Source organism: Leucoraja erinacea, chromosome 18, assembly GCF_028641065.1.
Source record: "Leucoraja erinacea ecotype New England chromosome 18, Leri_hhj_1, whole genome shotgun sequence".
Classification (NCBI taxonomy): Eukaryota; Metazoa; Chordata; class Chondrichthyes; order Rajiformes; family Rajidae; genus Leucoraja; species Leucoraja erinaceus.
In genome coordinates this window covers 30,080,621-30,108,234 of record NC_073394.1, presented here as the reverse complement: position 1 = coordinate 30,108,234, position 27,614 = coordinate 30,080,621, and the positions used below count along the sequence as shown (strand labels likewise).

Genomic DNA, 27,614 nt, shown 5'->3' with positions numbered 1-27,614 from the left:
ATTTGGGAGAGGAAGATGTTTGAGATGAAAGGTTCCAACCCAAAATGTCAATTGTTCATTTCATCCCAGAATTGCTGAATTCCTCCAGCAGTTTTTTTTGTTGAGATTGTTGACTTCTCATCAGAACACTCATGTAAAGTCTGATGATGCAAGGTCGTCATCTGAAATGTTAGCTCTGTTCCTCTCTCCACAGATGCTGCCCAACTTTGAAAATGTTTCTCTTTCTGTTTCACTTCACACTTTCTGCAGCTACAGCATGTTAAGGGGGGGGGGGGGGGGTTTAGACTAATAGCTGAAAATGACACAAGAAACGAGAATGACAAAACTTTTTAAGTTCGATTTCAACAAGGTTTAAAATAAATTAATCACATCGGCAAAGGTCGTCTTCCAGTTTTTAAAGAGTTTTTATTCGTTATTGTGATCTTTGGTGTTCACATAGGTCTTCGTTGCTTGCACTTGACTAGATTCCATTTCTCTAAAATAACAAGTTACCAGTTTACAAAAAAAAATAAAAGAAGAAAAACAACTTAAATCACATTCTACTGAAAACAAGTAAGTGGAATTTCCTTGGCTGTTTTAGCTAGATTCTACACATACAAACCATGGGACATGCAATTTTATTGTTTCTTTCACCCTGAACATCAGAGCACCTAATTCTACCTCGTGTCTGAGTCCCTGTTGTCAGTGCCATGATTATCAGTATTGTCAACAATATTGGGGCTGTGTGCGTTGACAGGGTGGAAAAGGGCACCTGTGTCCATCGAAGTGGTGGGCTGTTGACCAAAGATCCCATCATCCCCAAGGGCACTACTTCTGCTGAGCTGTTCTAACGTCTGATCCCTTTCGTTACTTTCTCTGAAGTCTGTTACTAAGCTGCTGGAGCTGCTAGGGACAGCTGAGTCCACCACAATCTGACTGTAACTGCTGTCCATTTCCGCTCTGCCAAGGGTACTTGGAGGGTGTGCGCTCAGTCGCATCAGGGCTTCATTGCCCGTCTGCGAGCCTCGGTGTATGCGGTGGCTGACAATGATGTTGTTTCCAAAGCCTCCCATGGAGGCAGTGGTGGTGCCTTGTTCTCGCTGTACGACTGCTGTCATCCAACCCTCAGCGATCAGACGGCGGATGCGAGACAAGGCATCCTCTCCTGGAATGTACTCTGGAGCATCTCCTGAAGAAGGATAAACAGAAAACATTCATGCTTACTTACAAGTTGCTTAAAATGATGTTCCGAACATATTTTGAAAGTACCATTGAAAGTCAATCACCAAATGGCAAAGTAGTTGCTTGGAAACTTATTCTGTGTGTAGATAAAAATATACTTTGATCATTCTCCTCAGCAAATCTCATTAACGTTTCATTTACTGCCCAACAGCAGCCAGCAAATAAATCCCTGCTTCTGTGTCACTCTATCCTCCCAGCTGCAAAATTGCAGAGCCATTTTGATCTTTGGTTTCTTCCCCATACCAGAAGCAAAGGTGTGTCACTGTGGCAATGATTTAAAAGCAGTAAACTGCAGAGATCACGCAATCTTTGCATTTATGATAGTCATGAGATTATATGGCAGTGAAATGTAATTTTGTCTGACACAAGACGAGATTCCATTGCACCTTTTAAATTAGATCATCTTTCGTCAAGAATGTCAGGAAATCATAAACTGGGCTTTAATTATTGGGATAGAGAAAAAAAATTGGGATCAGTTTATGGGAAGGACAAATTATGCAATCTCTCTCAAACCTCTTTCCAGATACAACCAGCTGCCATCTTGAATACCTTATTAATGAGATAAAATATTAAATATTTTTATTCCAGATCCATCAAAGAATTTGTTCGTCCATGACCAAGTTACAGGGCATGGCAAGATGATTTTAAACCTGACTCTGTAGAAAATCAAAAGCTTGTTAAAATTCATCGGGAGTCTTGGGTCAGAATAAAATAGCAGTAAAGAAAAGTCTTGGATGATTTGGTTCCATCGAGGAAAAGCAGATCAGACAAATGAAGGCAGGTTACCATGACTGATGCCATGCATCAGTTGGCACACAGCCACAGGGTGGGACTGGAGAAAGCAAACTATCTGCTACACAGAATGCAGATGCATGGAAAATCTAGAGATATAAAATAAAAACTCCACTGAGACAGGAAAGACAACATATTAAGATGAATACACTGACTCACTTTTTGTGGACCTTTAATGATTAAGCCCCCCCACCCGCAATTTATTTATAGTACAGTAAACCCCCATTATAACCGGCCATCGGGGATTATTGGTATCCGTTATTGGTGATTGTCTGCTGTAACTGAGTAGGATATTATTATTGCATGAAGTAGAAACAAAGAACTGCAGATGCTGGCTAACACACAAAAGGCCACATAATACTGGAGTAACTCAGCAGGTCAGGCAGCATCTCTAGAGAACATGGATAGGTGACATTTCTGGTTGGGACTCTTCTTCAGATTGATTCAGTCTGCTGAGTTACTCCAGCACTTTGTGTTGTCTTAACTTAAAACTGGGCGCCAATGCTGCTGGTCTGCACCAGTGATCCCTCTCTTTGTGCCGCTGCCCCCCGATGGGACATGCTTGGTCACTGTGGGGCTCCTTCCCCTCTCATCAGCTGTTGCTTCATCCTGTGAGCCGTTGCTTTGATTGCTCTCCGCTCCACTGCTGCCTCCTCCACCTTCTCCGCAGTCTCCGACATCTTCCAAGGTGGAGTATGTCAGTGACACCAAGGGAGGAGGAGGCGGTGGCAGTGAAGGGGGATAAAAGTTGAGTGGACAACGTGACGGGCAACAGGAAGAAGGGGCAGCTGAAGGGACAGGGGATGGAGCCCCACAGTGACCGAGCGTGTCTCGTCAGTGGCAGCACTGTCGGCCAGGGGCTACAATGTGAGCCCCAACAACCACATGTGCCGGACGGTGCGGCACAAGGTATGTGCTAATAGTAGCAAGAATAAACAAGACATTGGACAAAAGTGTTAGATGGTGTAAGTAATGAATTGTGATGAGTTGGTGCTGAGGGAGAGAGAGAGAGAGAGAGAGAGAGAAGGGATTGTGTGGGTATTGCATAGAGGTTCACTCATTGTGGTGGGATGAACAGAGGTTCAAACATAGGGAGGGGTTATTTAGGCAGGTAATGAGGACTGCAGGTGCCTCAGACATACCCACATTTTCCACGCTGGGGCCCAATATCTGAAGCCTACTCAGGCCTCAATGCTCATTTAAAGACACATCAGTGAATTGGGCGCCTCATTTGTGCAGTGGAATTTCGGACAGTAGAACGTGCACATGTGCATGGTCAATAGCCTTCAGCTACCAGTGAATCTTGCACATGGCAGTGCCAGAAAGACTTGCCTTATGGTCAAAGCCGATCACCAAGCCCAAAGGTTTGGGCACCCCAGAAAGAACAATCCCCGACAGCCTGAACCAATTACCCAATGTACAAACTTAGCCAGCCAAAGTCAGGCAAAATCAGTACACTACAGTACAATCCTAGTAAGTTTCAGTCAGATTGCATCCTCTCTCTGCATCCCTCCCACCACCCTATTTGCCCCAGTTTCACCATCGTCCTGCTTACTTTTACTGTTTGCATCCACTTATTATATCACCTTTTCCCCAGCCAACAATGGACCATTGGAGGATTCACCTTTCCTTGATCATCATTTCTGGCTTTGATTTGTTCTTTTCATACCGTTCATTCATTTTTTCTTTGTACCCTTTTCTAGGTTCCCTCTCCTACCTCTACTTTCCCTCTCCCCTGACTCTCAGTCTGAAGAAGGGTCTTGACCCAAAACTTCACCAATTCCTTTTCTCCAGAGTTGCTGCCTGACCCGTTGAGTTACTCCAGCACATTGTGTCTACTCACTGCACAACACCACTCAAACTCAGATACCTCATTGCAATCCCAATCAACGTCAGATTGACAGACAAGGCTTGGGCTTCCTAAAATTTGACCGGAACAAACTTTGGAGTTAGATGTCATATAACAGGATGCTCATGGACACCTGAAATCTGCTGACCAAGTCTTACTTGACCTTTACTGGGATTATGGGAGCCTTGCAGTTACCCAAACTGCTTTATGCCGACTCAGGGAAGGTTTGGCCCGAAGAATCCAAAGATTCTTTGGATAAATACAAGCATATTGTGGTTTATCAATATCTTGTGAGGCTCTTGTACATTTCAGATTGAAAACAGTTAGCAAAATTAACACAAGATTCAGGACTAAAGCAGGCCCTTAATTGAAGATGGTTTTGCATGAAGTATAGTTATTCATCAATAACATTAAACTGCATGCTAAGTCGGTACTGATCCGAAAGATTCAGCAAAACGGTGTCAGCAGTTTAAAGATGTGTGAAAAGGTTATCCACACACATTATTTAAGGAAATCACACAATACAAAGAGAATAACAGATATCTAGATGTGATTTTCAAAGCAATGCTTTCATCGTGAAGGTTAAATAATAAAACAGTTCTATCCTTACATTCTGCTTTATTTTATATTCAAATCATTTGAACAATCTACTTGATGAGCTATAATTATGCAAAGAAACCAATTTTTCTCTATTTACACGATCTGAATTCATTATGCAGGCTGCATCCTTGCAATTACCATGAAAGTCAAATCCCGTGGATGCATTTTCTAGCTCTGATGGGAAAACATCAACATAATCTATTAACTGGAAACACAGGAGACTGCAGATGCGGGAATCCGGAGTAACAAACAGTCTGCTGAAGGAACTCAGCAATTTGAACAACATCTGTTGGGGTGGGGTAAGGGATTGCAAATGCTTTGCATTGAAAACTGTTTTTCTGCACACTACTGTAAGCCTGCTCATCCAAGTATTGCTGTTCACCGACTGCCAGAGCTGCCTTTACATGTCACCATTGCATCACCCTGCTTCCTGCAATGACTCAATTCCATTTTCTTACCTTTTCTATCTTTGGCACACACGCTCTTAAGATGCCAACTTCCATACACAGTGCTTGAAATATTATCCACATTTCCTCAATTGCAGATTCTATTTCACCATAGTCTAGTGGGCCCATGAATGCAGTCATTTTGTGTTTGGCATTTCTGCTCTTCCCCTTTCATCTGCTTCAAGAACAAGGATAAGGCTTCACTTTGCTCTCATTTTCCAAATTCAGCACGTCATCTCTTCAATTTCCAACCTCTAATGTGATGCCATCATCAAACACAGCCACTACCCTCATCTTCCAGCATTTGAAACACTTTCTCCAGTAGTATCCTCTCTCCTACTTATGACACAGGAAATGCAACCCTGACACAGGAAATGCAACCAACTTGCACTTTTATTTCAAATATGTTCGCCTCTACACTAAGAATAAATGCAGAATAGCTGACCACTACGACCACTTCCATCCTTGGTCTCCCACGATGTTCCAATGAGGCTCAGCATCAGTGTGTAAGAAAGCTTCTCATCTTCCAATTAGGCTCATTGGCAGCAGTGACTGAGCTGGTGGAGCCGCTGTCTCACAGTTGCAGAGACCCAGGCTTGATCCTGACCTCGGGTGCTACCTGTGTGGTGTTTGCACGTTCTCCCTGTGACTGCATAGGTTACCTCCGAATGCTCTGGTTTCCTCTCACAACGTTTTTAAAAAAAGTTGGACAAGTACATGGAGAGAAGTTTAGAGGGTTATGGGCAAAACTCAAGCAAGTGGGATTGGTGAAGATTGGGCATGTTAGTCATTGTGGGCAAGTTGGGCCGAAGGCCCTGTTTCCACTATGTATGACTCCATGATATGCAGGTTTGCAGGTTAATGGGCCCCTAAATTGCCCCAAGTGTGTGGGGAGTGGATGAAAAAATGGGATAAAATAGAACTTGTGTGAATGGGTGTTCAATGATCGGTGCGGTCACGGTGGGCCAAAGTGCCCATTTCCATGCTGTATCTTTTAATCAATCAAACAGCCCTCTAGACTTACCATTAGACAACTACAACTCTGCTGTGAACTTGACAAGCAGCAAAACAGACGATTGACATTGAGACAAAAAAAGGGCTTGGTACATGAATAAGCCTACCCATGCTTTATTTAACAGTATTTAAATGATGATGGATTCTGTCTAGGGGATTTCAGAGTCCATCATCAAGGCCGTCTTGGCAGTTCCACCTCTGCCTAAATTGGCTGCCCTGGAGGGGAGGGTTGCCAAACTGGGTCTGTGGCAGATGGTGAGAAAAATCACAACACAGATTAACCTATTTGCTGGGTTTGGGTTAATCCAGAAGGACTCACCTCATTACAAATCTACCTGCTGATAGTGTTGTACAGCCAAAATCACATTGTTGACGTGCTCCTTTTTTCCATTGGTCTCAGTAACTCTGGTAATAACCAATGCTACTTGACATTAGGTAGAGTTGATTAATTTGACGAATAGGTGCTCGCATATTTGCCTCAGCCTTGACTGTGCTTGAAGATTAAGAACACTCTCACAACCTCAAACCAATGCAATCCTGCTTTACTAAGTTATCAAAGCCAGTGGGAAATTGATGAGATCGAGGAAGCTCGATGATTTTCATCGTTAACGATGGCAGAGCCCAACACACGGAAAAGAGTGAAGCAAATATACAACCATCTCTACTCAAATCAATCCACACTGGCCAATGCAAGCCGCAGAATTATTAGAGCTGCTATCTTACAGTGCCAGATATCCAGTTACAAACCTGACATTGGCTGCTGTCTGTGTGGAGTTTGAATGATCTCCCTGTGACTGCCAGAAATTCCCTTGGTGTGCTGTTTTTTCTCTTATATCCCAAAGACATAAAGGTTGGTAAATTAAATAGCCATTGCAAATTTCTTGTAGTGTGTAGGTGCGTGGTAGAATCGGGAAGGAGTTGATGGGATTGTGGGAAGATAAAAGGGGCGTGGGGTGGATTGATGGTCAGTGTAGAGGGCCTATTCCCATGCAATATCTCACTCTATGTTTTGAAATATCAAGAATACTAGCAAAGCAAAGACTATGTATAAATTATGTATAAATGTATAAATTCATTTGTAGGATAAATGACTAAAAATGTGCTTATTGTGGCCTTGACAAACATAAGGGTTAGCACTACACGCTACGAATCCCAGCTGTGGAGACACTGGTATTGTTGTCTCGTTGTAGGACATTGATCATCTTTTAATCTGGATTTTTAACTTAAATATTGTGTTTAAAAAAAAAAAAAATTATGATGTTTTTATGTGATATACCAAGATTTTATATGTATTTATGATATTTGATATGCAATGCTTTTTTAATGTAATGTTGCCCCTTGTCTGGACCTTGAGTCTGTAATAAAGTTTATTATTATTATGGCCCCCATCACCATCCTGGATGTATTGAAGAATACATGTGCTTCAGATCTAGAAGCTTGTTTAGGACTCTTTAGCTTCATCAGCTCTAGACTTTGTTAAATCCAAACATCAATATAGAAAATATATTGCATTGATAAGATGAGAGTGACTACCCTTGGCATCAAGGAGACTTATCATAACGATAAGTGAATCATAAAGAAAACAAATACTGCTGGAATCAAAACCTCATTAAAAATTGCTGTTACGGTTTATGTAATGTCATTTCAACCATATTACATGTTTTAGGAATTCTTCAGTGTCCTAGGTCCATCCATCTTTCTTAATAATTACAGCAAAGGGCATTCTGATCTTTTAATCCATGCCAGTTCTCAGCAGAACAACGACACACGTTTAATTACCTCTCATTTCCCTGAACGTTATTCTCTCTCACCCGCTCATCAATCTTGGTCATTATGCTGCTCACCTGCTAGGGGCAGTTTATGATAGTTAATTAGCCTATTTCAGCTACTTCATTAAAGAGTGCCAACCACACATGTTAAGCAGTGACCACCTTAGAACTATTGCAGCTAACACCCCTTCTTCCTCCCCTCTTACCTTATTCCTGGACATTCAATGCTATTGGGGCGGCATGGTAGCGCAGCAGTAGAGTTGCTGTCTTACAGCACCAGAGTCCCAGGTTTGATCCTGACTACAGGTGTTGTCTGTACAGCATTAGTATGTTCTTCCTGTGACACACATGGGTTTTCTCCGGGAGCTCTGGTTTCCTCCCACATTCATTGACATACAGGTTTGTAAACTAATTGGCTTGGTAAAATTGTAAATGTATGCGTGGAGAATAGTGTTAGCGTGTGGTGATCGCTGGTCGGCAGGGACTAGGTGGGCCTAAGGGCCTGTGTCTGCGCTATATCTCTAAATTAAACAATTGCCAAATCTCATGCTATATAGAGAGGGGGATTAGTCACCACAGATCAACCACATAAGAGCAAAACCAATGTGCAGGAAGGAACTGCAGATGCTGGTTTAAACTGAAGATTGACACAAAAAGCTGGAGTAACTCAGCCGGACAGGCAGCATCTCTGAAGAGAAGGAATGGGTGACCCTTCTTCAGACTGGTTAGGGATAAGGGAAACGAGAGATATAGACGATGACGTAGAGAGATAAAGAACAATGAATGGTAGAGATATAAAGAACAATGAGCAGGACCAATGCTGGGTAGCCTACATTAAGCGACTTGTCGCCTGACTTCTGAAAGCCTTTTCACCATCTACAAGGAATGTTAGGAGTGTGATGGAATACTCTCCATTTGCCTCCAACAACTCTCGGCAAAGCAGCCTACTTTGCTGACACCCCATCTACCAGCCACAGTATTCACTCTCTCAACCGCAGACACACTGCATTGCTAAAACATGTTCAAGATTACAGCTCTAAATATACAATCGTGCACCCATATAAAATTACTTTTCAATTATACAGTTTACTCTTGAAAATTATTCAAAGGAACTGTTTTTCTATTTTCTTCCATTCAAGCATCCTTAGTTTCAATCTCAGTTGTCATTGGTGAAAGCACCTCCCAGCAAGAAGAAACACTCTCAAATCCCTGCTGTGCTTGTAATGCACACAGCAGAACTCACAAGCCAGCAGTTAAACAGAGGAACAGATTTTATATGGCACTGAAACCTTCCGGTTGACATCAATTCAGCCCAAAGGGAATAAGCTTTTTGTACATGGTTAGTAAAGAGGCAAAATGTTGAACAACTCCAGTATCAGAAACTTAGACAGGCTGAAAGTATTTATGCAAACATTTGTTGAATCAAATTTCAACTTTCGTCAAGAACTGAAACTGAAACACAACTTGCTCTTTCCCCATGAGGCTTAATTTTACTGGATAGATCAACTGTGAAATTGTGTTTCATATTTAAGAGGATTAAAAAGGAAAAATAAAATATGCTAACACACAATCTTCTCAGGTGTCCTTGTCAAATGAAATGTTCTTGCACACACAACAGAATATCCTCTCATGCCAGGTACTGTTGTTCATTAAAGGACATACCATCTATCGCACAATACCTTCTGTTGCAAACACTACATCCTAATCGGTTGAAGGCTTCCACAGCATTAAAACATAATACCATAGTAATATTCTATCTAGTGTTGCCCAGAAAAAAATCCATGGTATTGGCTACCATGAGACGTCCTGCTTTGGTCTGATTTTACATTTGAGAATATAAATCTGCTTGAGCGCAAGGATTGGGGTCCATGCCCTCTTTAAGAACTATACCAAGTGGCTGATTCTGAAAGGCTGAGCACTTGGTAGCATTGGGGTCAAATGATTTGAGTCAATAACTTGAACACGCACCATATTTTTGTCCGAGAGACAGGAAAGTGGAAAGTTAACTAGCAACAGATCAGTCTCCCACCACGTAATGTATTCCACCGTCAAGCTGATCTGCAGGGGGCTATGTCTCAAAAAGGCAGCAAAAACCACCAAAAACTCACGCTACCCAGGCCACACTTGCAGCTTGTTACTACCAGTGGGAAGAAGGTACAGGAGCCTGAGAATTGTGACCTACAGCTTCTTCCCAGCACCATCAGGCTCTTGAACACTGCACAACTCTAAACGTAACCCTACTTCAGCAGCTATGATTTCTTGATTATTGTATATTTATTAGTGGGTTGTTGTGTTAATGGGTCCATTAAGCTGCAGCGAGTAGTAAATGCGTTGTTCTGTTGCTGGTACATATGACAATTAAACACTTGAGTCTTCACCCTGCACCCATACCATTCTTCTAATATTCTTCACTGACTTTACACACACCAACCAAGGCTGCTCAGCCGGCTCAGATGCCACTATCCCAGTTTCATCATTTGCACCACACAATTTAATCCACAGTGCTTCAATGCAAGTCTTATCCAATGTCCTTGCAGTCTATTTCTGTCTCTCCCTTCCAATTCTGCCCGTTTCCCACCCACAATTCCTCTCCTGTCTTCATATAGTATGTTGCAAAAGACAAAAAAAAGAATGCAAGATTATTGTGGTTGAGTTAGGAGGAAGACTGAGTGAAGCATTGACACTGGCACTTGCCAGTTAGATAATGTTAGGACTTTACATGTACATTCTATCTTTGTAAAACAAGTTTTATAAATTATCATGGGCAAAGCCAATAGAGATAAATAAGATAACAACATTACTTCATCTCTTGTATTTTAACCTGGAGTAGTAATTTTGGGCTTGGTCCAGATGCCAGCAAAAAGCAAAGAATATCTTATCCAGCCGATATCATGTCTTTTGTACATAAAAAAGATTTACAGGCAGTATTTACCCAATTATTTTTTTCGCTCCAAGGTAGATCAACCTGGCGACTATCAGCCATTAGTTTTGGTGAGATATGGAAATCTCAAACACTATTTTGATTCAACAGTCTTGCTATAAGTTTATTATTTTTACGTGCACGAGATAGAGTGAGAATATTTATTTGCGTGCTCTCCTGTTAAATCATACTGTGTACAACTAGAATGAAACTATGCACAAGTTTGACAGGTAGTGTGAATAGAAAAAAACAAAGTACAGAATATAGTGTTACAGTGTTATAGGGATACACTTACAGAGAAAATGCAGATGGGCTGCAATGAAATAGGTTGGGAGGTCAGGACTACACCCTTAATCTATGAGAGCATCGCTCAGTTGTCTGTTAACAGCAGGGAAGAAGCTGTTCTTGAATTTGGTGGCATGTGCTTTTAAGCTTTTGTATCTTCTGCCTGACCGGAGAGGGGAGAAGAGGGAATGACTGAAATGTTAATGGTTCTTGATTATGTTGGCTGCTTTCCTGAGGCAGCATGAATGTAGTCGATGGGCAGGGAGGCTGGTTTGTATGATGGACTTGGCTGCATCTTTCAACTCTCTGCAATTTCTTGCAGTTATTTGGCAGAGTTGTGATGCTTCTCGATAGAATCCATTGGGCGCATCAATTGAAGTTGATCAGAGTTGTTGCAGACATGCTGAAATCCCTCAGAGTAATGAGGAAACATCAATGTGGTTGGTCAGGACAAATTGTGGGTGATATTTATGCTTAGGAACTTGAAGCTCTTGACCATCACCACTTTGGGACCACTGATGCTGACTGGGATGTGCACACCACCCAGTTTAAGTCAATAACTACGTCCTTTGTTTGGCTGATATTGAGGGAAAATTCAGGCCAGAATAAAAAATAAATATTCTTCAACCATAAACTGACCACAAGAATATTCTACTTTTATTAAGGTTGATATTAATATATTGACATAATGTTTATATTCAATTTCTATGTCTCGTGGCTAAAAATAAAAGCCAGAAAAAACAAAGAAGAATCTACGTGCTTCAAATTTGGTGTGGCTAAGTAACCTATTGCTTTGATGTACTCTTTAAGTCATGCGGATAGTCATCAGAGTTAATTGACAAAGAATAAACTGTTTTTGGTCGGAGTACATCTTAGTAACTGATCAAAGACATTGCCCAGCTAAATTCAAATCAAGTGGAAAAACAAACAGGATTTTTCCGTCCGAGAATAAAGAAATCTGTGTTTCTTGTTCGCTATTTTCCAGATACTCATGAAGTCAAATGCTGTACTCTTTTCAAAGCACAGAGACTTTCTAATGAAAACACTCAGAATTTACCTGGTATTTCTCTTCAAAAAACGTGGGGGGAAAAATATCCAGAATAAAGTTTAGGATTCCCAGATAGATTGAGGCTTTGAAGCAAAGATGTTTCCAGAAAAAAAAAACTAACTGATACAAAAGATAACTGAAAAAATGAATATTTTTTGTCCTGTGACTTTAATTCTTAAAATTCTGTTTCAAGCATCAATTTGGAAATCAAAGGATTGAAGAGAGTTTAAAAATGACTGATTTAATTAATTCACCTTCTTCTTTGCTGTACTGATATAATCCCTTAATATGTTCCTCGGGATCGTTGGCTATTTTCCCAAGTCCTTGCCTGGTTCAAGTCGAGTCAAGAGTCAAGAGAGTTTATTGTCATGTGTCCCAGATAGGACAATGAAATTCTTGCATTGCTGCAGCACAACAGGATATTGTAGTCATAAATATAGATCAGATCAGTGTGTCCATATACCATAATAAATATATATACACACACACACACACACACGTATAAAGGGCAATAGGCTGTTATAGTTCATAGTTTGTTTGCAGATTGTTGCAGATTTCAGGCTCCTGTACCTTCTACCTGATGGCAGCGGAGAGATGACTGTGTGGCCAGGATGGTGCGGGTCTTTGATGATGCTGGCAGCCTTTTTGAGGCAGTGACTATGATAGGTCCCCTCAATGGCAGGGAGGTCAGAACCATCGTTATCCTTTCACCTACTTTCCTCCATTTTGATTAATATGTAGAAACTAACAATGCCATCTTAACCATCAGTTACGGTTTGCTTTGGTTTTATATTGAGAAAATCTTGGTGGAAGCATGAGAAATTTAGAACAATTCAATGAAATGGTACGGATGTTTTCGGCAGGATCACCAAAATGTAGAAGGCAAGACTTTGTGGGTCACCCTTGTTTATCGGTTTGGAGTGTAGCTTCTCCTAAGCTAGCACCAAACTCCTGTTCTTGATAAATCATTACAGGCAAAAATGCAATGATGCTACTTGCTGAAGAATAGTCACTATTTTGATGTTTTGCCTTAACTATACTAAATTGGAAGGAGCCCATCTTGTGCTTTTAGGAAGAGAGCTTATTGAAAATGCATCTGCTACTACAAGTAACTTGGAAACAGAGTCAGGAATGAGGCACATTAGACATGGGAGCAGTTATTGGTGATAGGGGGTAGTTTTGGAAAGAAAGTACCGACAGTGGATGATGGGGATAGATTGGTCAGTAGACTCTGGAAAGCATCCAGTGAATGGTTGAGGGGTTTGAGGGGCTCAGATTGTAAAGATAGCCAGCAACCAGTAATAGCAGCAACAATGATGGGCTTCAAGGTGCACGTGGTTGAGGGAATAGATGTTGACTTAGGTATGAAAATGCTACTCTGAAAAGGTTTGTTGAGTTTGTGGGCCAAAAAACAGCCGAGTAGTCAATAAATACATTTAGGAATCCAGCAGAAACAAAGAATAGTTAGGAGTTCAAACACCTTAAAACATGATGTATTTCTGGCAAACGGTATTGATGCAGCTAAGGGAAAATTAGATAGGCATCTGAGGAAGACAGAAGGTTAGGCTGATACATTCAGATAAAGAGGGACAGGAGCTGAATAGTTAGACAATTATACAAAAAGTTGATCTAAGTTGTTTTGTGATTGTAAAATTACTTGTATTTCCAGGAGAGGAAGGCAGTCTCCATGATGATATGAAAGGTGCAGGAAAGGGGAAGGTGGTGTTTGGCACCATACTGTGCGGTGCAGTTTGATGCAGCAGCAAACTGAACAATATGAGCTGCAAACGGTGGATGCAAGGATTGATACAAATATTAGACATGTGGCATTCACAAAGACATACCTGGGAACATGAATAATACAAATAGCTTTGACTATGGAGAATGGAATGAGTGGAGGAGGTTGATGCAGACAGGTGCTGGGGGCCAATGAGGGAAAATATATTTTTTTACAGCAAAGTGAAGTTTGGCATTCATTGTAAGGTTGTCGACCATTAAAGTGCGAGGAGTTATATTTTGGTGAAATCAGCTTATCCTGCTCATGATGCACCTTATTCAGAGTTCAAGACCTGCGAGTGTGACATCAGTGTTGGGGAAAATGCTGGAGCCCATTGTGAAGGATGTGGTATCACAGCATTTGGAGATTACGCCAGAGAGGAAAGATTTAACAGGAACCTGAGGGGCAATTTGGAAAGGTTTCGAGAGATGCTGGACCAAAAGCAGGCAAACTAGCTTAGATGGGTGATCTTGGTCGACATTGTCGAGTTGGGTCTAAAGGCCTATTTCCGTGCTGTATAACTTCTTCAACAGTGAAAGAAGCAATCAAAGTTAGTATGGATTTATAAAAGATAAATCACGCATCATATGTTTACTAGATTTTGTTTTGAGGATGTAATTAGGGGAGTGAAAGGGGGAAATACTAGTCTATAACTAAATGCTGTGCATCCCAGAGAGATGTGTTACAATCATTTCATCAACATGTCACTTATCCTGCCAATAGATCTAGATTTAGACTTAGATCTATAGAAGGCTTTTTGACATGGTTTCATACTAGGGATTAGTGTGCTAAATTGAAGCAAGAGATTGTGGGTAGTCATTGAGTCATACAGCGATGGATGAGTTGGGCCAAAGGGCCTATTTCCATGCTATGTCATATGACTATGACTATATTTGGATGTTCAGTCATGATCAATTTGAACGGTGCAGGAGGCACGAGGGGTTGAATGATTTTCCTTGTTCTACTATTCCATCTTTCTATTCTGGCTGTCTGAATGTGGATAGGCAGTAATGAGCCAAGATCTTGCTATGTAGTTTGTAAACAGCCGAGTATCATGGTAGCTGTGTCTGATAAACCTCTAATCACTCACCTCCCACCAAGAAACAGATGTAAGGCACAATTTCCACCTGTGATTGGGAATTGTTTGCGCACTTTAAAGTGCTCATTGCATTTTTCCCCTTTGGTGGCTTGGCATCAGGCCAGAGACACTGTAGGCGGTGATGATAATTTTGTTCCGTTTTAAGATATTGAGAACAATCCTGCAAATCTGTGTGTCATTCCATTTTGTTGCCAACCAAAGCTTCTTGTTGACAAAGTGAAATGTGTGGCTGGGGATTGGTAGACAAATTACAAATAAAAAAAATGCCTAAAACCAATAACCAGGAAAATGGCAGAAAAGTCACATTTACAGATAGAAGAGTGAGATATATATTCATAATAAATTAAAAAACAATATTAAGAATATATAATCCTGTCTTCCATAGGTCAAAAGAGAGAATCGGAAGGGAATTAGACAGAATCCTGTTGTCTCATAACTCGCATAAAATTACTCCCAAGGTTTATTGCAATTTTGTATAAATTGGGTGAATAACTCAAACTGCCATGTGCAGCAGCTATACAAAATAATTAATTGTTGTCATAATATCATTGCAAAGGAGAAAAGGGATTTTAGTGCTAAATGTGAATCATCCAAATGCATCAGATAATGATTCTCCTCAAAACATATTTGATCCAGTGTGTCTAATTCTTGCTCTAATACCCAGTCACAGAGGAAAAAGATGCAGCAGATGTGGTGCGAAGGAAAATAATCAGGGAAACCACAATGTTCAGGTACCACCACAGATGCCACCCAAAGACAAAATTCTGGTTTCACATTGAAGATGTCCTTGTTACTGCATCATATTAATATAGCGCTAAATTGGAAGAAAACACAGAACATATTTCCATTGTTGAACACGATTGTGGATGATCTGTACCCTGATTCAATGTACAAATCAGATTTTGCTTCAGGACAGATCAAAATGTAAAAATCATGCATGTTTAAGCTATTCTAATGGGGTCTTCTATGGCAGCAAAATCAACTTCAGAAACTATAACCTAATAGGCCAGGATCATCTGAGCCCTGGAGATGTACAACAAGGTAACAGACCTTTCAGTCAGCGTCTGTGCCGACCATCAACCTCCCACTTAGACACCAATCCTACCCTAAGCTATTTATTCTCCCCACAATACTTTCAATGCCACATAGATTCTACCACTCACCCATGCATTACGAGCAATTAACAATGTCCAATTAACCTGCCAATCTGCACATTTTTGGAACATGGGAGGAATCCTGTGTAGCTGGAAAACCCCCCACATCAATGGAAGATTATGCAAACTCCACCGGAATCTTCACCGGAATCTTCACCGGAATCTCCACCAGAATCAAACCCTGGTCATTACAGCCGTGAGACAGAATCTGTACCACTGTGTTACCCTCGCAACTAATGCTATCTATACCAGGGACCAACTATGAAGGTGGTAAAAAGTGATGCCAGATAGCAGCATCTGATGTACTTCTGGCATGGAAGCACATCATCTCCACCCTCCCTCTGATTTCTCCACCCTCTCTCTCCCTCTGCCTCATTTCTTTCCCTAACGTTTCCAGTACTGATGATCTGGAATGCTAACTCTGTTGCTCTCTCCACTTACGCTCTCGTTGCTAAGTGTTGGCAATGTTTTCCACTTTAATTCAGATGTTCAGAGTCTGCAGCATTTTGCTTTTGGATTATTGATTGCACAGTTCAGATCAATTCCTAAATATTCCGACAACAAAGCAGCTGATCTGGGCAGCATTTGAGCTTGAGCTGATTAGGTGGTAAGTAGCTCCTATGCCACAATAATAAAGGCATCTTGAGGAGGAAGTCTCATCTTGTACTTTGATATTACCATTGTCAGTCCTTCACAATCAATCTCTTGGGAAATTGAGGGATCAGCATTGACCAGAACCTTAACTGTATTAGCTATAAAAATGGAATAGCTACTAGTGCAGGTGAGATGCTGTTACATGATTCATCTCCTGCCTCTATAAAGCCATTCCACCATCCACAAGGGGGGGGGGCTCATGTTGTTGACCTCCCCGTGGTGAGCCCTGTCAACTGACTTCAGTCAGGAGAATAATAGTATAGTATATCTTTATTGTCATTTTCCTGAGTACTCACATACCCAGAGGAAACAAAAAAAAGTTGCTCAACCAGTGTCCATTCAGTGTGCAGTAAAAAATAAATAGAAATAAAAATACATATATCATGAACGAATTAAACACTCTACTCTCTACTAAACATCCAATATGACAACAACCAGAGACAGCAGCAGAAATAATGCAATCTCAGTTGTCGCAGCTTGCAGCCCTAATGCAATCTCAGTCGCTTGACGCCAACCTGGAGCATGCGCCCTTTTTAGGGCGGGCACCTACGGATGTCGAAACAGATGGCATCACCCTGTTGCAGCTGAATGTGGAAGGTCTAACTGGCTACAGCGCTTGGAGGGCGTTACATAACTTCTGCTGCCTCAAACGCAAGAAGAAGATCCACAAGGGCCACAAGGCATAATTCACAAATAGAGTGGGACCCTCGCTATTTGCCTGGATCTGTGCACCTCTAAAACACACAAACTCAGCAGCCACTTTATTCACACTCCATGAAAAATAATTCCCATCATCACTGGCACCTGTTTGAAGAATAAACACCTGATCTATCAGAGGGCGAGGGAGAAAACTTCTGGCAACTATTGTGACAGAGACACTAGCACAAGTACCGTTAGATTGAATCATCTTCCAAGTGAGAGACTGCAAGGATGTCTACCTCATCTATACCATTGATAAACGCTGATGATTGCTGGTCTGACAATTGCCTAATCTGCTCTGTTATCAATAGTAAGGCGGGGTCCAAAACATCAGTTGTTCCAGGAAGATCACTGTTCAAGTCCACAAGTATCTCACAGTCAACAGGGTCTACAATGTCCATAGTATTTACGCTTCATCTGAAGGCCACCATGATGGGTACCTGTAGTAAGACTCTTGGCTGCGACAGGAATGGTAAGAAAGACCAAGAGAATGAGGAAATAATTTACCATAAATATAAGGTGTTCCTGGATTGGAAGCTCCACCATTCAAGAGAATAAAAATAGTTCAGCAGACACACTAAAGCAGAGGTCCAGCAGAAAGCCTGAGTGAAAGAGCAGATGACAAGTGGAAAGAGCCTGGCAGGCCAGCAAATCAACTTCAGCCATGACAGATACAGGTTCTTCAGTGATCCAAAGGTCAAAAATCCAAGAATGGGTGAAATCATCAGGAACCGACAGCTGGAATGAACACATCAGAGATCTCCTTAATCCCGACTCTCCTAGATATGAATGCTTATGGTTTAATCCCATAGCAGCTTGGTCAACCTGGCCTTGGCATCATTCTTGATCAAAAATAAGTTGATAAGCCCATGTTCCAAATGAGAAAATAAAAATAAATGGTTGCCCTCGAGATGTTCTACAAGTCAGTGGTGAAGACCTTCAGTCAGAAGTCTGAAATGTCATTATTCACACCTGGCAATAGTAGGATGCACTAGGACTTTCACTACACTCAGTTGGCTTTGCTGTAACAAGATGCTGTATCATTTGCATGCGCGTCATCAGGCCTTTGAAACAGTTGCTCTATTGTATATTCTGTCGCAGGATGAGATTGCAAGTAGGCAGAGGTAAGCAAAAAAAAATTAAGGATGTGCTCAAAGCCTTCTTGAAAAATGTACCATCTTCACTGAGGTTGATGAAGGATATACAATAGATGGTATCTATTCTTATATCCATTCTCTGAAATGCTTCCAACACATTAACAAACATCCTTCCGTAAGTAAGGAGACCAATATTGCAACTGTACTCAAAATAAAGTCTCACCAAAGTCACCCACATTATTGAAATATAATATCTCACGAGCATTAATTCCCTTAGCAATCGCTGAAAATAGTAACTTGCAAAAGTCAAAAGATGCATTCCTTTCTGGCGGAATACAGATTAAACCTCATACTTTAAAAAAAGATTTTAATCAAATTATTAAATCTTACCAGTAGAATACTTTCACCCTTGTAATAAAAGTTTTTATTTTTCCCATATACTAGGTCCACCACTGATTTCCTGGCACCCTTGTTTCCAGAGCCTTGCTGGATGATCCATTTTGCCAGGTGTCACATAATAATGATACAATACACGTCTGACACACTAATTATATATAGCCTTCCCATGTCTCTAAAGCACCATATACTTCTAGAAATGTAAATAAAACAAAAATTAAATGTAAATTAAATGTGCTTGCGCTTGACACCGTGACTGTCACTTGGACCCAGCTTAAAAGCCTTAGCTAGGGTTTGATGCAAGCAAAATAAGCTAAGAATTACACAAAACCAAGGGATCAGCATTAACAACTGCAGATGTAAATAAATAACTCTTTCGGGACAGAGGGACACATGCCAAAAGAGCGTACACCACAGATAATGCCATTTGTGGCCGCCCAGGGAATTTTACGTGCCCTCTCGTAATTTTGTCTGGATTAAAGGATGTGCCGCACCATCAGTTGCAGGAAAATCATTGGTGGACCTGTGTATTCCTCAGTGCACCAACCTAGGGATGGGATTGCCTTGGCTCATTGGATCAGCTGTTGGAATAGGCTAGACTGAGATTAGATGGGCAGACAGCAAGTCTGGGAGGTTGGGTGGGAGACCTCAGGAGTGCCTGACTTGGAGGCCAGAGATTCTGTAGGCAGGGATGGGTCAGATGATCTGGCCCACAGAGATAGTAGTCACATATTACCGAGTGTGGAATTTCCATAAAATCATTCCCTTGTACTGCAATACACTGTAAATAGACTGTGCGGCTCGATCGTAATCACGTACTGTCTTTCTGTTGACTGGAGAGCATGCAACACAAGATTGTCACTGTACTTCGGTACACGTGCGAATAAACTAAACTGAAACAATTTACGTCACATCTCTCAAATCACCAAAAGCTGTTACATGGCTTCCTCAAATACTTAATTTTCGAAACAGAAAGCTCTGTGCTGATGCTGCTTGGGCACTGGTTTGTTACCTACCTGTTGACGCTGCACTGGCTCCTGGTGCTGAGGGGTTCGCCTCAGTCTGCTGGGCAGAGGAGGAGCTGCCCCCTGCATTCTCCAAGGGCCAGTCAGAACTTGTTCCAGCACTGGCCTCTGCCATCTGACTCGCCACAGTCACCAGTGGTGGCTCTGATTCACTCAAAGTCGACTGGCTCCCTGTTGCAACACAGTTATGATAAGCTGAATCAATTCATGAAATATCATAAACAGGAAATGTCTTTTTTAACCATGCTAATAGGATTAAATTGCACTTAAGAACAAACCAAATTATTTGTATGTCAATGTTATATATGCCCAACGAATATCCTGCAGAAGACTGATAAAAAAGAACCATTGAGAATAAAACAGATGTTGAAAGCAGGTTGGCTGTGAACTGAGGATCAACACCTGCAGATGGAAAACAACCTTTTACTGGAAAAAAAGTATCTAAACAAGTATAGACAGCCATATTTCTTGTATGCTTTGTGTTTTGGAGGAATGAAATCAGTCACGATAAAAAGGCATTTGATGACATTCAATATTCTACAACTGCAAACAAGATTTCTCTGCCTTACTCTTACTTCTGTGCATGGCCGTGTGCACTGTACAAGTGAAGTTCAACTTGTGCATAAGGAATTTCTGACTGGGCACCAGACTTGACAAACCTCAACAATTTCTCATAGGTGGCAGTTACTTTTATTATTTTTGTTTTATACAGTTATGTTCTTGTTTCTAGTACACTTCAGGTAATGTCCTGACATCCCGATATTTCTGTTCAGACAGTGAGAAATAAGGAAGTCACACTAAGCATGCTGCAATTCAGGAAAGCCGTACCATCATATCATAGAAACATAGAAAATAGGTTCAGGAGTAGGCTCTTCGAGTCAGCACCACCATTCAATATGATCATAGCTGATCATTCAGAATCAGTACCCTGTTCCTGCTTTCTCGCCTTATCCCTTGACTCCGTTAGCCCTGAGAGCTATATCCAACTCTTTCTTGAATACATCCAGTGAATTGGCTTCCACAGCCTTCTGTGGCAGAGAATTCCGCAGATTCACAACTTTCGGGGTGAAAAGGTTTTTCCTCATCTTAATCCTAAATGGCTTACCCCATATTCTTAAACAGTGACTTTTACAGGGTTTTGGACTCCCCCAACATTGGGAACATTTTTTCTGCATCTATCTCATTGGACACCGCTCATAAGAACTTGATCGTGGCCTGGACTTTGAAAATGGCACCAAATCATGGCGCCTCTTGCGTGCGGGCTCAGTGGACTATTCCTGTACACTTGCTAATCGGGGATATCCTTGGGTATGGAATACTGTACTGGATTGTATGTGAGAAAATAATTTCACTGAGTGTTTGCACGTGACAATAAAAGTGCCAATGAACCATTAAATTATTCCCTCAGCCTTTTCATTTCTATGTGACCAGATAGACAAGACCCGGGTTTAGCATCTCTTCAGAAAGCCAACATCAACGACAATGCAGCACAGTTCAATGTTGCCCTGAAACGTCAATCCAAACTACATAGTGAAATCTGTGACATGGTATTTGAATCCTTGACATTACTCCTGGAGATACACTGTCAAAATTGCCACTCGGAAAAAAAAGACTTGCATTTATATAGCACCTCTCAGGATAACTCAAAGCACTCTGTAGCCAATGACCTACTTTAAAGTGCTGTTTTTGGAAAACGTGGGAGTGAATTTGCACAACCAAGGACACACAGATAGCACTGCAGTGATCTCATAGAATATAGAATGCAGAAACACTGACTATTATGGCCCACTCAAACACCCTCTCATCCTGCCAATGCAAGCCTCCATTTTTCTTACCCAATTTTCCATTTAATGCATCAATAATATTCATTTCTACTTCTACCTGAAAATATATCACATACCACAAAATCATTTCTGAATTCACCTCTAATTTCACAGCATCTATCTTTTCATAAAAAGCCTCTGTGCATTCACACCATCTATTCCCCTCATGATTTTATACACCTCTGCAACATCATACCTCAGCCTTCTGTGAAAGGAAATTGAAGTGTTGAGATTGAGGCTCATTTGATAGACCTGGCATGTATCTGGCAAAATGGCTTTAGGAGCCACCAGCTGAGACAAGGTATTAACCTAACTGAAAAAGAGAAACTGCATCAGAAAAAACAGTAATCCAGTAATTAACATTTACTGACAAACGTGGTCTTGTTTCCCTGGGAGACATTGTCTCAATTTATAGTATATTCACGTATGCTGTCAGTCACTCCTGAGAGCAAGCAAACCCTGAACAATATCAAATTTAATCTTTAAACGAATGTGAGCCAATTTTTGCAAATCATTATTTCTCCTCGAATACAAATGAAAAGAACTCAATGACGAGATACCTGGGATGTGTGAATGTTTTAATTGCGAAAACTGTTTTACATCTTTCAACTTTAGAGTTGTGCAACCTGACATGGGGAATGACCACATTCTCATTATGTGCAAGGTTGATCATAGCAAGCAACTTGAAGGCAGGCTTATTGGAACAAGATGGGATAATGCACATCTAGAATGTTGGTGCCATCTGAAATTCTTTGTGTTCTCCAACTGCAGTAATGGGGATGCAAAATTCAGTATTACAAAGGTCAAAGCAACAGTACAGTGAGTCTGAGGGCTACTGTGCCACAGCTTTGACCATTCTAGCACTACATTGTACCTTCACATTTATAAAGATGAAGACAAGTCTTAGGAATTAGACTGCTAAGAATGATGACATCCAAAGACACTGGGTCATAGAGCATGGAAATGGGCCATTTGGCCCACATGATTATGCCGACCAAGCCGCCCCATCTACTAGTCCCACTTGCCCAGTTGGCCCATATCCCTCTGATCCTTTCCTGTCCATGTATCTGTCCAAATGTCTTTTAAATGTTGTTATAATATCTGCCTCAACTACCTCCTCTGGCAGCTCATTCCAAATACCCATCACCCTCTGTAAAAAAGTTGCCCCTCAGTATCATTCAAAATATTCGCCTCTCATCTTAAACCAATGTCCTCTGGTTCTTTATTCCCCTATCTGTGTAAAAGACTCTGCGCATCTACTCCATCTATTCCCCTTCTGACCTTATACACTTCAATAACATCACACCTCTTCCTTCTGCGCTCCAACGAATAAAGTCCGAGCCTGCTCAACCTTACCCTAAACAACATCTTTCCTACAGCATGGTGACAAAAACTGAGTACAACACTCCAAATGTGGCCTAACCAACCTTGAACAACTGTAACATAACATCCCAACCTTACAGCCCTTCTTAAATAGAGGCACAACATTAGCCGCCCTCCAGTCTTCTGGCATCTCACCCATATTTAATGATGATTCAAACATCTCAGCCAGGCCGCCTGCAGTTTCTTTCTAAACTTTACAGCGTTCTCGGATACATCAGATAAAGTCCGGGAGATATGTCTACTTTCAGACATTCAGCGCTTCCTTGACCATAACTGTGCTCAAGACACTTCCATTGACTGTCCGAGGTTCCCCAGTCTTCAGGTCTTTCTTCACGGTACAGAGGAAAAATACTCGTTGAGGATCTTGCCCATCTCCTGCGGCTCCACAATTTATTGAATTGTGGAAAGATTCAATTGGAAAGATTCAATTGGAAATGTCAGCAACTATTCCAACCATTAATAAAGCTTGGAAGAACATTTTGCCCTGATGCATTCTGTTGCACATGCCAAATTTAGTTTCTTAAAACTCAGTCAGTAAATAAAAAAATGTCACTTGAAATCAAATTAAATTGTATTCAATGCAAAATACCCAGAGATTTGGGCATTTAATTCAGTGTAATTTCAGTGTCAGGACTGTAAATTGTGATCTATCTACTTATCTAACACCCCCTCACCTGCATCTACCTATCACTCACCATGCTGTTCTGCTCCTCCTAATTTTCTCCCCATCCCCTAAAATCAGTCTGAAGAAAGGTCCCAACCCGAAACACTACCTATCCATGTTCTCCAGAAATCCTGCCTGACCCCGCTGAGTTATTCCAGCACTTTGTCTTGTAAACCAGCGGCTGCAGTTCCTTCTTTCTCCTGAGTAAGTTGTACACTGTTGTAAGTACTGCTTTAGGGGTCAGATGTTAAACTGAGGCCTGTTCTGTCCTTTGAGACGGACCAAAAAATTCCTAATCATTATTTTGAAAAGCAGGGTCCTCCAGAGAGCCCCGAGCCATATTCCTCAGCTTGGCCATTCTTCATTCTGTTGGGAGATCTCACAGTATTACCAGTACAGCACCCTTGTGTGACTGCACGTTAATGTTAGGCGCTCCCCCCCCCACCCCCCGGTGAATGCTATGTACTTACCTTTTTCTGTTTCTCTCCCGAGTACAGGCCTCGTGGCTGTGAGTCTGGAATCAAGGGGTTAAAGGCTCCTGTACTCGATTGGCCAAGCTGCGTCAGGTGACGGGTGGCTCATCTGAAGGTTAAATACCAAAGTTTCCCAGGATTCTCTCTCTTCTTCGTAGACCCTGACTTGTGAGCAGCCTGCTGGTGTGAGCTGAGGAAGGCTTGGCCACATGGCATAGAACTTTGTGTACTTTCACCATTACTTGTTAACAAATATTGAATTAGGACGGATAAGGGCTGACCTTAGTGTTTTCGTGTATTTTGTTTCAGGGTTATATCTCTTTAGGCAGGTTTTAGAGTCTCTGGTTCGACGGCCCATTACGTGGCTGGCTGGAGCACTGTTTAATTGTTTGTTAGTCCATCCATATCCCTGACTGGGTTGTTTGAATCAGGTTTGGGTTTTGTGTTCCATTGAATAATTAAAACTATTTTTGAACTTGAACCTGGTTTTTGACTTATGTTATGCGGCTCTGAAGTACCTGCATTCGGGAGTCGTAACAGTTAACAAGTTACTCACTGGCTGTAAAGTTTTTTGGGATGTCCCAAGGTCATAAACTGTGGTATTATGAATTGAAGTCCTCCTTTTGAAGAACCCATACTATGTTTTGTGGTAACATTTATTGGTGGTTCCCTACAAATTTGTTTATTTAATGCTGGCAATATATGCTGATTAACAGTAATTCTTTCTTGATTTTATTTGGATTTACACTTGGGGCAGTACAGTGGCACTGGTAGAGCTGCTGTCTCACAGCTCCAGGGTCCTGGGTTGGATCCCGACCTCGGGTGCTGTCTTTGTAGTTTGCACGTTCTCCCTGTGGATTTCCTTCAGTTGCTCCTGTTTCCTTCCACATCCCAAGGACACGTGGGGTTACAGGTTAATTGGCCTCAGTAAATTGCCCTTAGTGTGTAGGGAGGATGAGAAAGTGGGATTACATAGAACTAGTGAGAACAGTCAGTGTGGACTTGGTAGGCCAACGGCCCCGTTTCCATGCTGTTTCTCTACACTACGCGCTCATGAAAGGTAGCTGATCGTGCTAATGACAATCCTCCACTCAACATGATGGGTATGTTCAAAAGGCCCAAATGACACAAAACAGTTCATTGCCAGAGTAGCATGAATACAACTTCAAGGGAATATCATAATCAACACTCCTGGCTCGGAAGGCAGTAAGTCGGTATTCTGTCATGGGGAACTAGAGTTGCATGGAGATCTGATTTCTAAAGGTCATTAATGAACTGAGAATCTGGCAGTTTTTCCATGCCATGTTAAATTATCTTATAACTTAAACTCTATAACGTTCAGGAAAACAACCTCATGTGTATCAAGATTTTGTTGGGTAAAATAGCATGCAAGGTGAAGAAAAAAAAAATCACAATGGAATGAGCACAAATGACTCAGAATAAGATAACTTTTCCCTTACAACACCAAGGATCCTGGTATTGTAGTTGTAAATTGCAACAAATTGCAAGGTCAGCAAGAGGGCGGAAGAGGTCTTCCGAGATTTTACCAAAGATCCACGTGGACTTTCTTGCATACATTATAGAGACAGCGACAGGAGTCACATTTTAAAATTAAGTGTAAGATCTGAGGGAAAGGATAAAATTAATCTATGTAGTTTCTTAAAAAGTGCAAATGTCGTTAGGAAATACTAAATGATCTAGATAAAAGAAAATTGCATGACAAATGGTAAAAATATACACCAATGCACAATAAATCTTGACCAGAATACCACTGGAAATAATGCCCGCAACAAGTTGGCCAGGTACGAGATGAACTTTACCTACAGTTTGATGTCTCACCGGGAGAGATGCATGAGTCCTCAATTTTTCCAATATTTTCAAATAAGTGCAGCACCATTACAGCTGAAACCATGTTATATAATAACATTGCAGTTGCAATGTTTAATGTTCATCTCAGCGGCAATAAGAAAATCAACATCCATTTTCAGGGCATATTATAGGTGTATGTGTGGGTGTATGCGCAGTTGCGCGTGTACATGTGTGTGTGCGTCATTGGTATGTCCTACATGTCCCCTATTCTGCTTTCCAATATGTCGGTCTAGACTACTAAGTTGAATACAGAATGAAGGTGAAACAGAGAGGATGCAAATGAATATGAATATATGAAAAAATACATAACTCAAAAGATGCAATATCCTTGGGGGAATTATTGATCTTTTGAAAAGCAAAAATTTGTAGATGCTCGAGATTTAGTCTGGATTACTACTGTAACATGAACCAAGGTAAAGTAAGATTTTTTTTTGTTGCGTTCTATCCAGTCCGCGGGAAGACTGTACATGATTATCAATCAAGCCTTCCACAGGACAAAGTGAATAATGTTTAGTACAAGATAAAGTTCAGTGATCTGATTTTACTTCGGAGTCACGTGAGTGACTACGTGAAGAACCCACCCAGCGCGCAGGCGCGGCATTACGTCAGCAGTGCAACAGCGGCAGCAGCTGGAGCCAGGCTCTCCAGCTGCAGCATAAAGACGAGACCTCAGGTAAGTGCCTTTTTTGTTACAGAGTCGCGCTAGAGAGAATAATGGCCTCTCGCAAGCGACCAGCCAGGAGGACTGCCTGCCCTACTCCACCCGAGGACGGGTCCATAGCGGGACGGCAGCCTCTCGCAGCGGAGGAGCTTTTTCAACGCTCCCGCTCACCCGACACCGAGCCGCCCCCAGTGCTGCAGATTTCAACGCCCCGCACAGGGAGGAAGGCGACACAGAAAACCGACCGGCCGGTGTCCTCCGATGAATCGGAGGAACGGGAACACTCTCCCCCACCGAAAAGGGGAGACGCTCGGATAAGCTGCATGAGGCAGCTCCTCGAGCGTATGATTAATGAGGAGATGCGGCATCTCCCAGGAGGACGGGCTTTGGCCTCCTCCTCTCCACACCCTTCTGTACCCTCTATGTTCGAGGGCAGTAAGGGAGGCCAGGACTGGGCTGGCCTATCCCAAGGGCAGGCGGAGGATATCGTCAGCATGCCGGGCGTGCCGGAAGAAGAGCTACTGGGTGTAGTGGGCCGATATGCGGCACCACCAACAACTGGGATGGTGTTGCCACCCAGAATGGCGGCAACTATAAACAGGCTGTCCAACAACCCGCTGCAGGACAAGGCTGTCCAGCAGGCCCTTGACAACTACATCGCGCCAGAAAATTGCGAGGCGCTGAGGGTCAAGACGGTCAATGGGCAGATCTGGAACCAGCTGGGGCAGCAAATAAGGGCTCAGGAGGTCAAAATGCAGCGAGTCCTGAAGCTCCACTCAGCAGCCGTCACCGCCTTTGCTCGGTCCGTTGGGGATGAAGACCTGACCATACCCCAGCAGGATGCCCTCGCACTGATGTGCAGCACCACGTATGAGCTAAACAACCTACGGCGGGAC

General features: G+C 41.9%; 1 protein-coding gene across 4 annotated transcripts in view; it reads right to left on the bottom strand.

Moving 5' to 3' along the window:
• Positions 1 to 380: 380 nt before the first annotated feature.
• LOC129705862 (activating molecule in BECN1-regulated autophagy protein 1-like) overlaps positions 381 to 27,614 on the bottom strand; it is a 287,629-nt gene continuing 260,395 nt past the window's right edge. For 2 of the 4 annotated variants that reach the window (XM_055649713.1, XM_055649714.1), the window contains 2 exons: positions 19,837 to 20,016; positions 381 to 1,168 (listed from right to left, as the gene is read on the bottom strand). In XM_055649713.1, the coding sequence (XP_055505688.1) occupies positions 657 to 1,168; positions 19,837 to 20,016 (692 nt within the window). In that variant the 3' untranslated portion in view covers positions 381 to 656. The remainder of the gene's footprint in view (positions 1,169 to 19,836; positions 20,017 to 27,614) is intronic. The other 2 variants (XM_055649715.1, XM_055649716.1) reach the window with 1 other exon arrangement.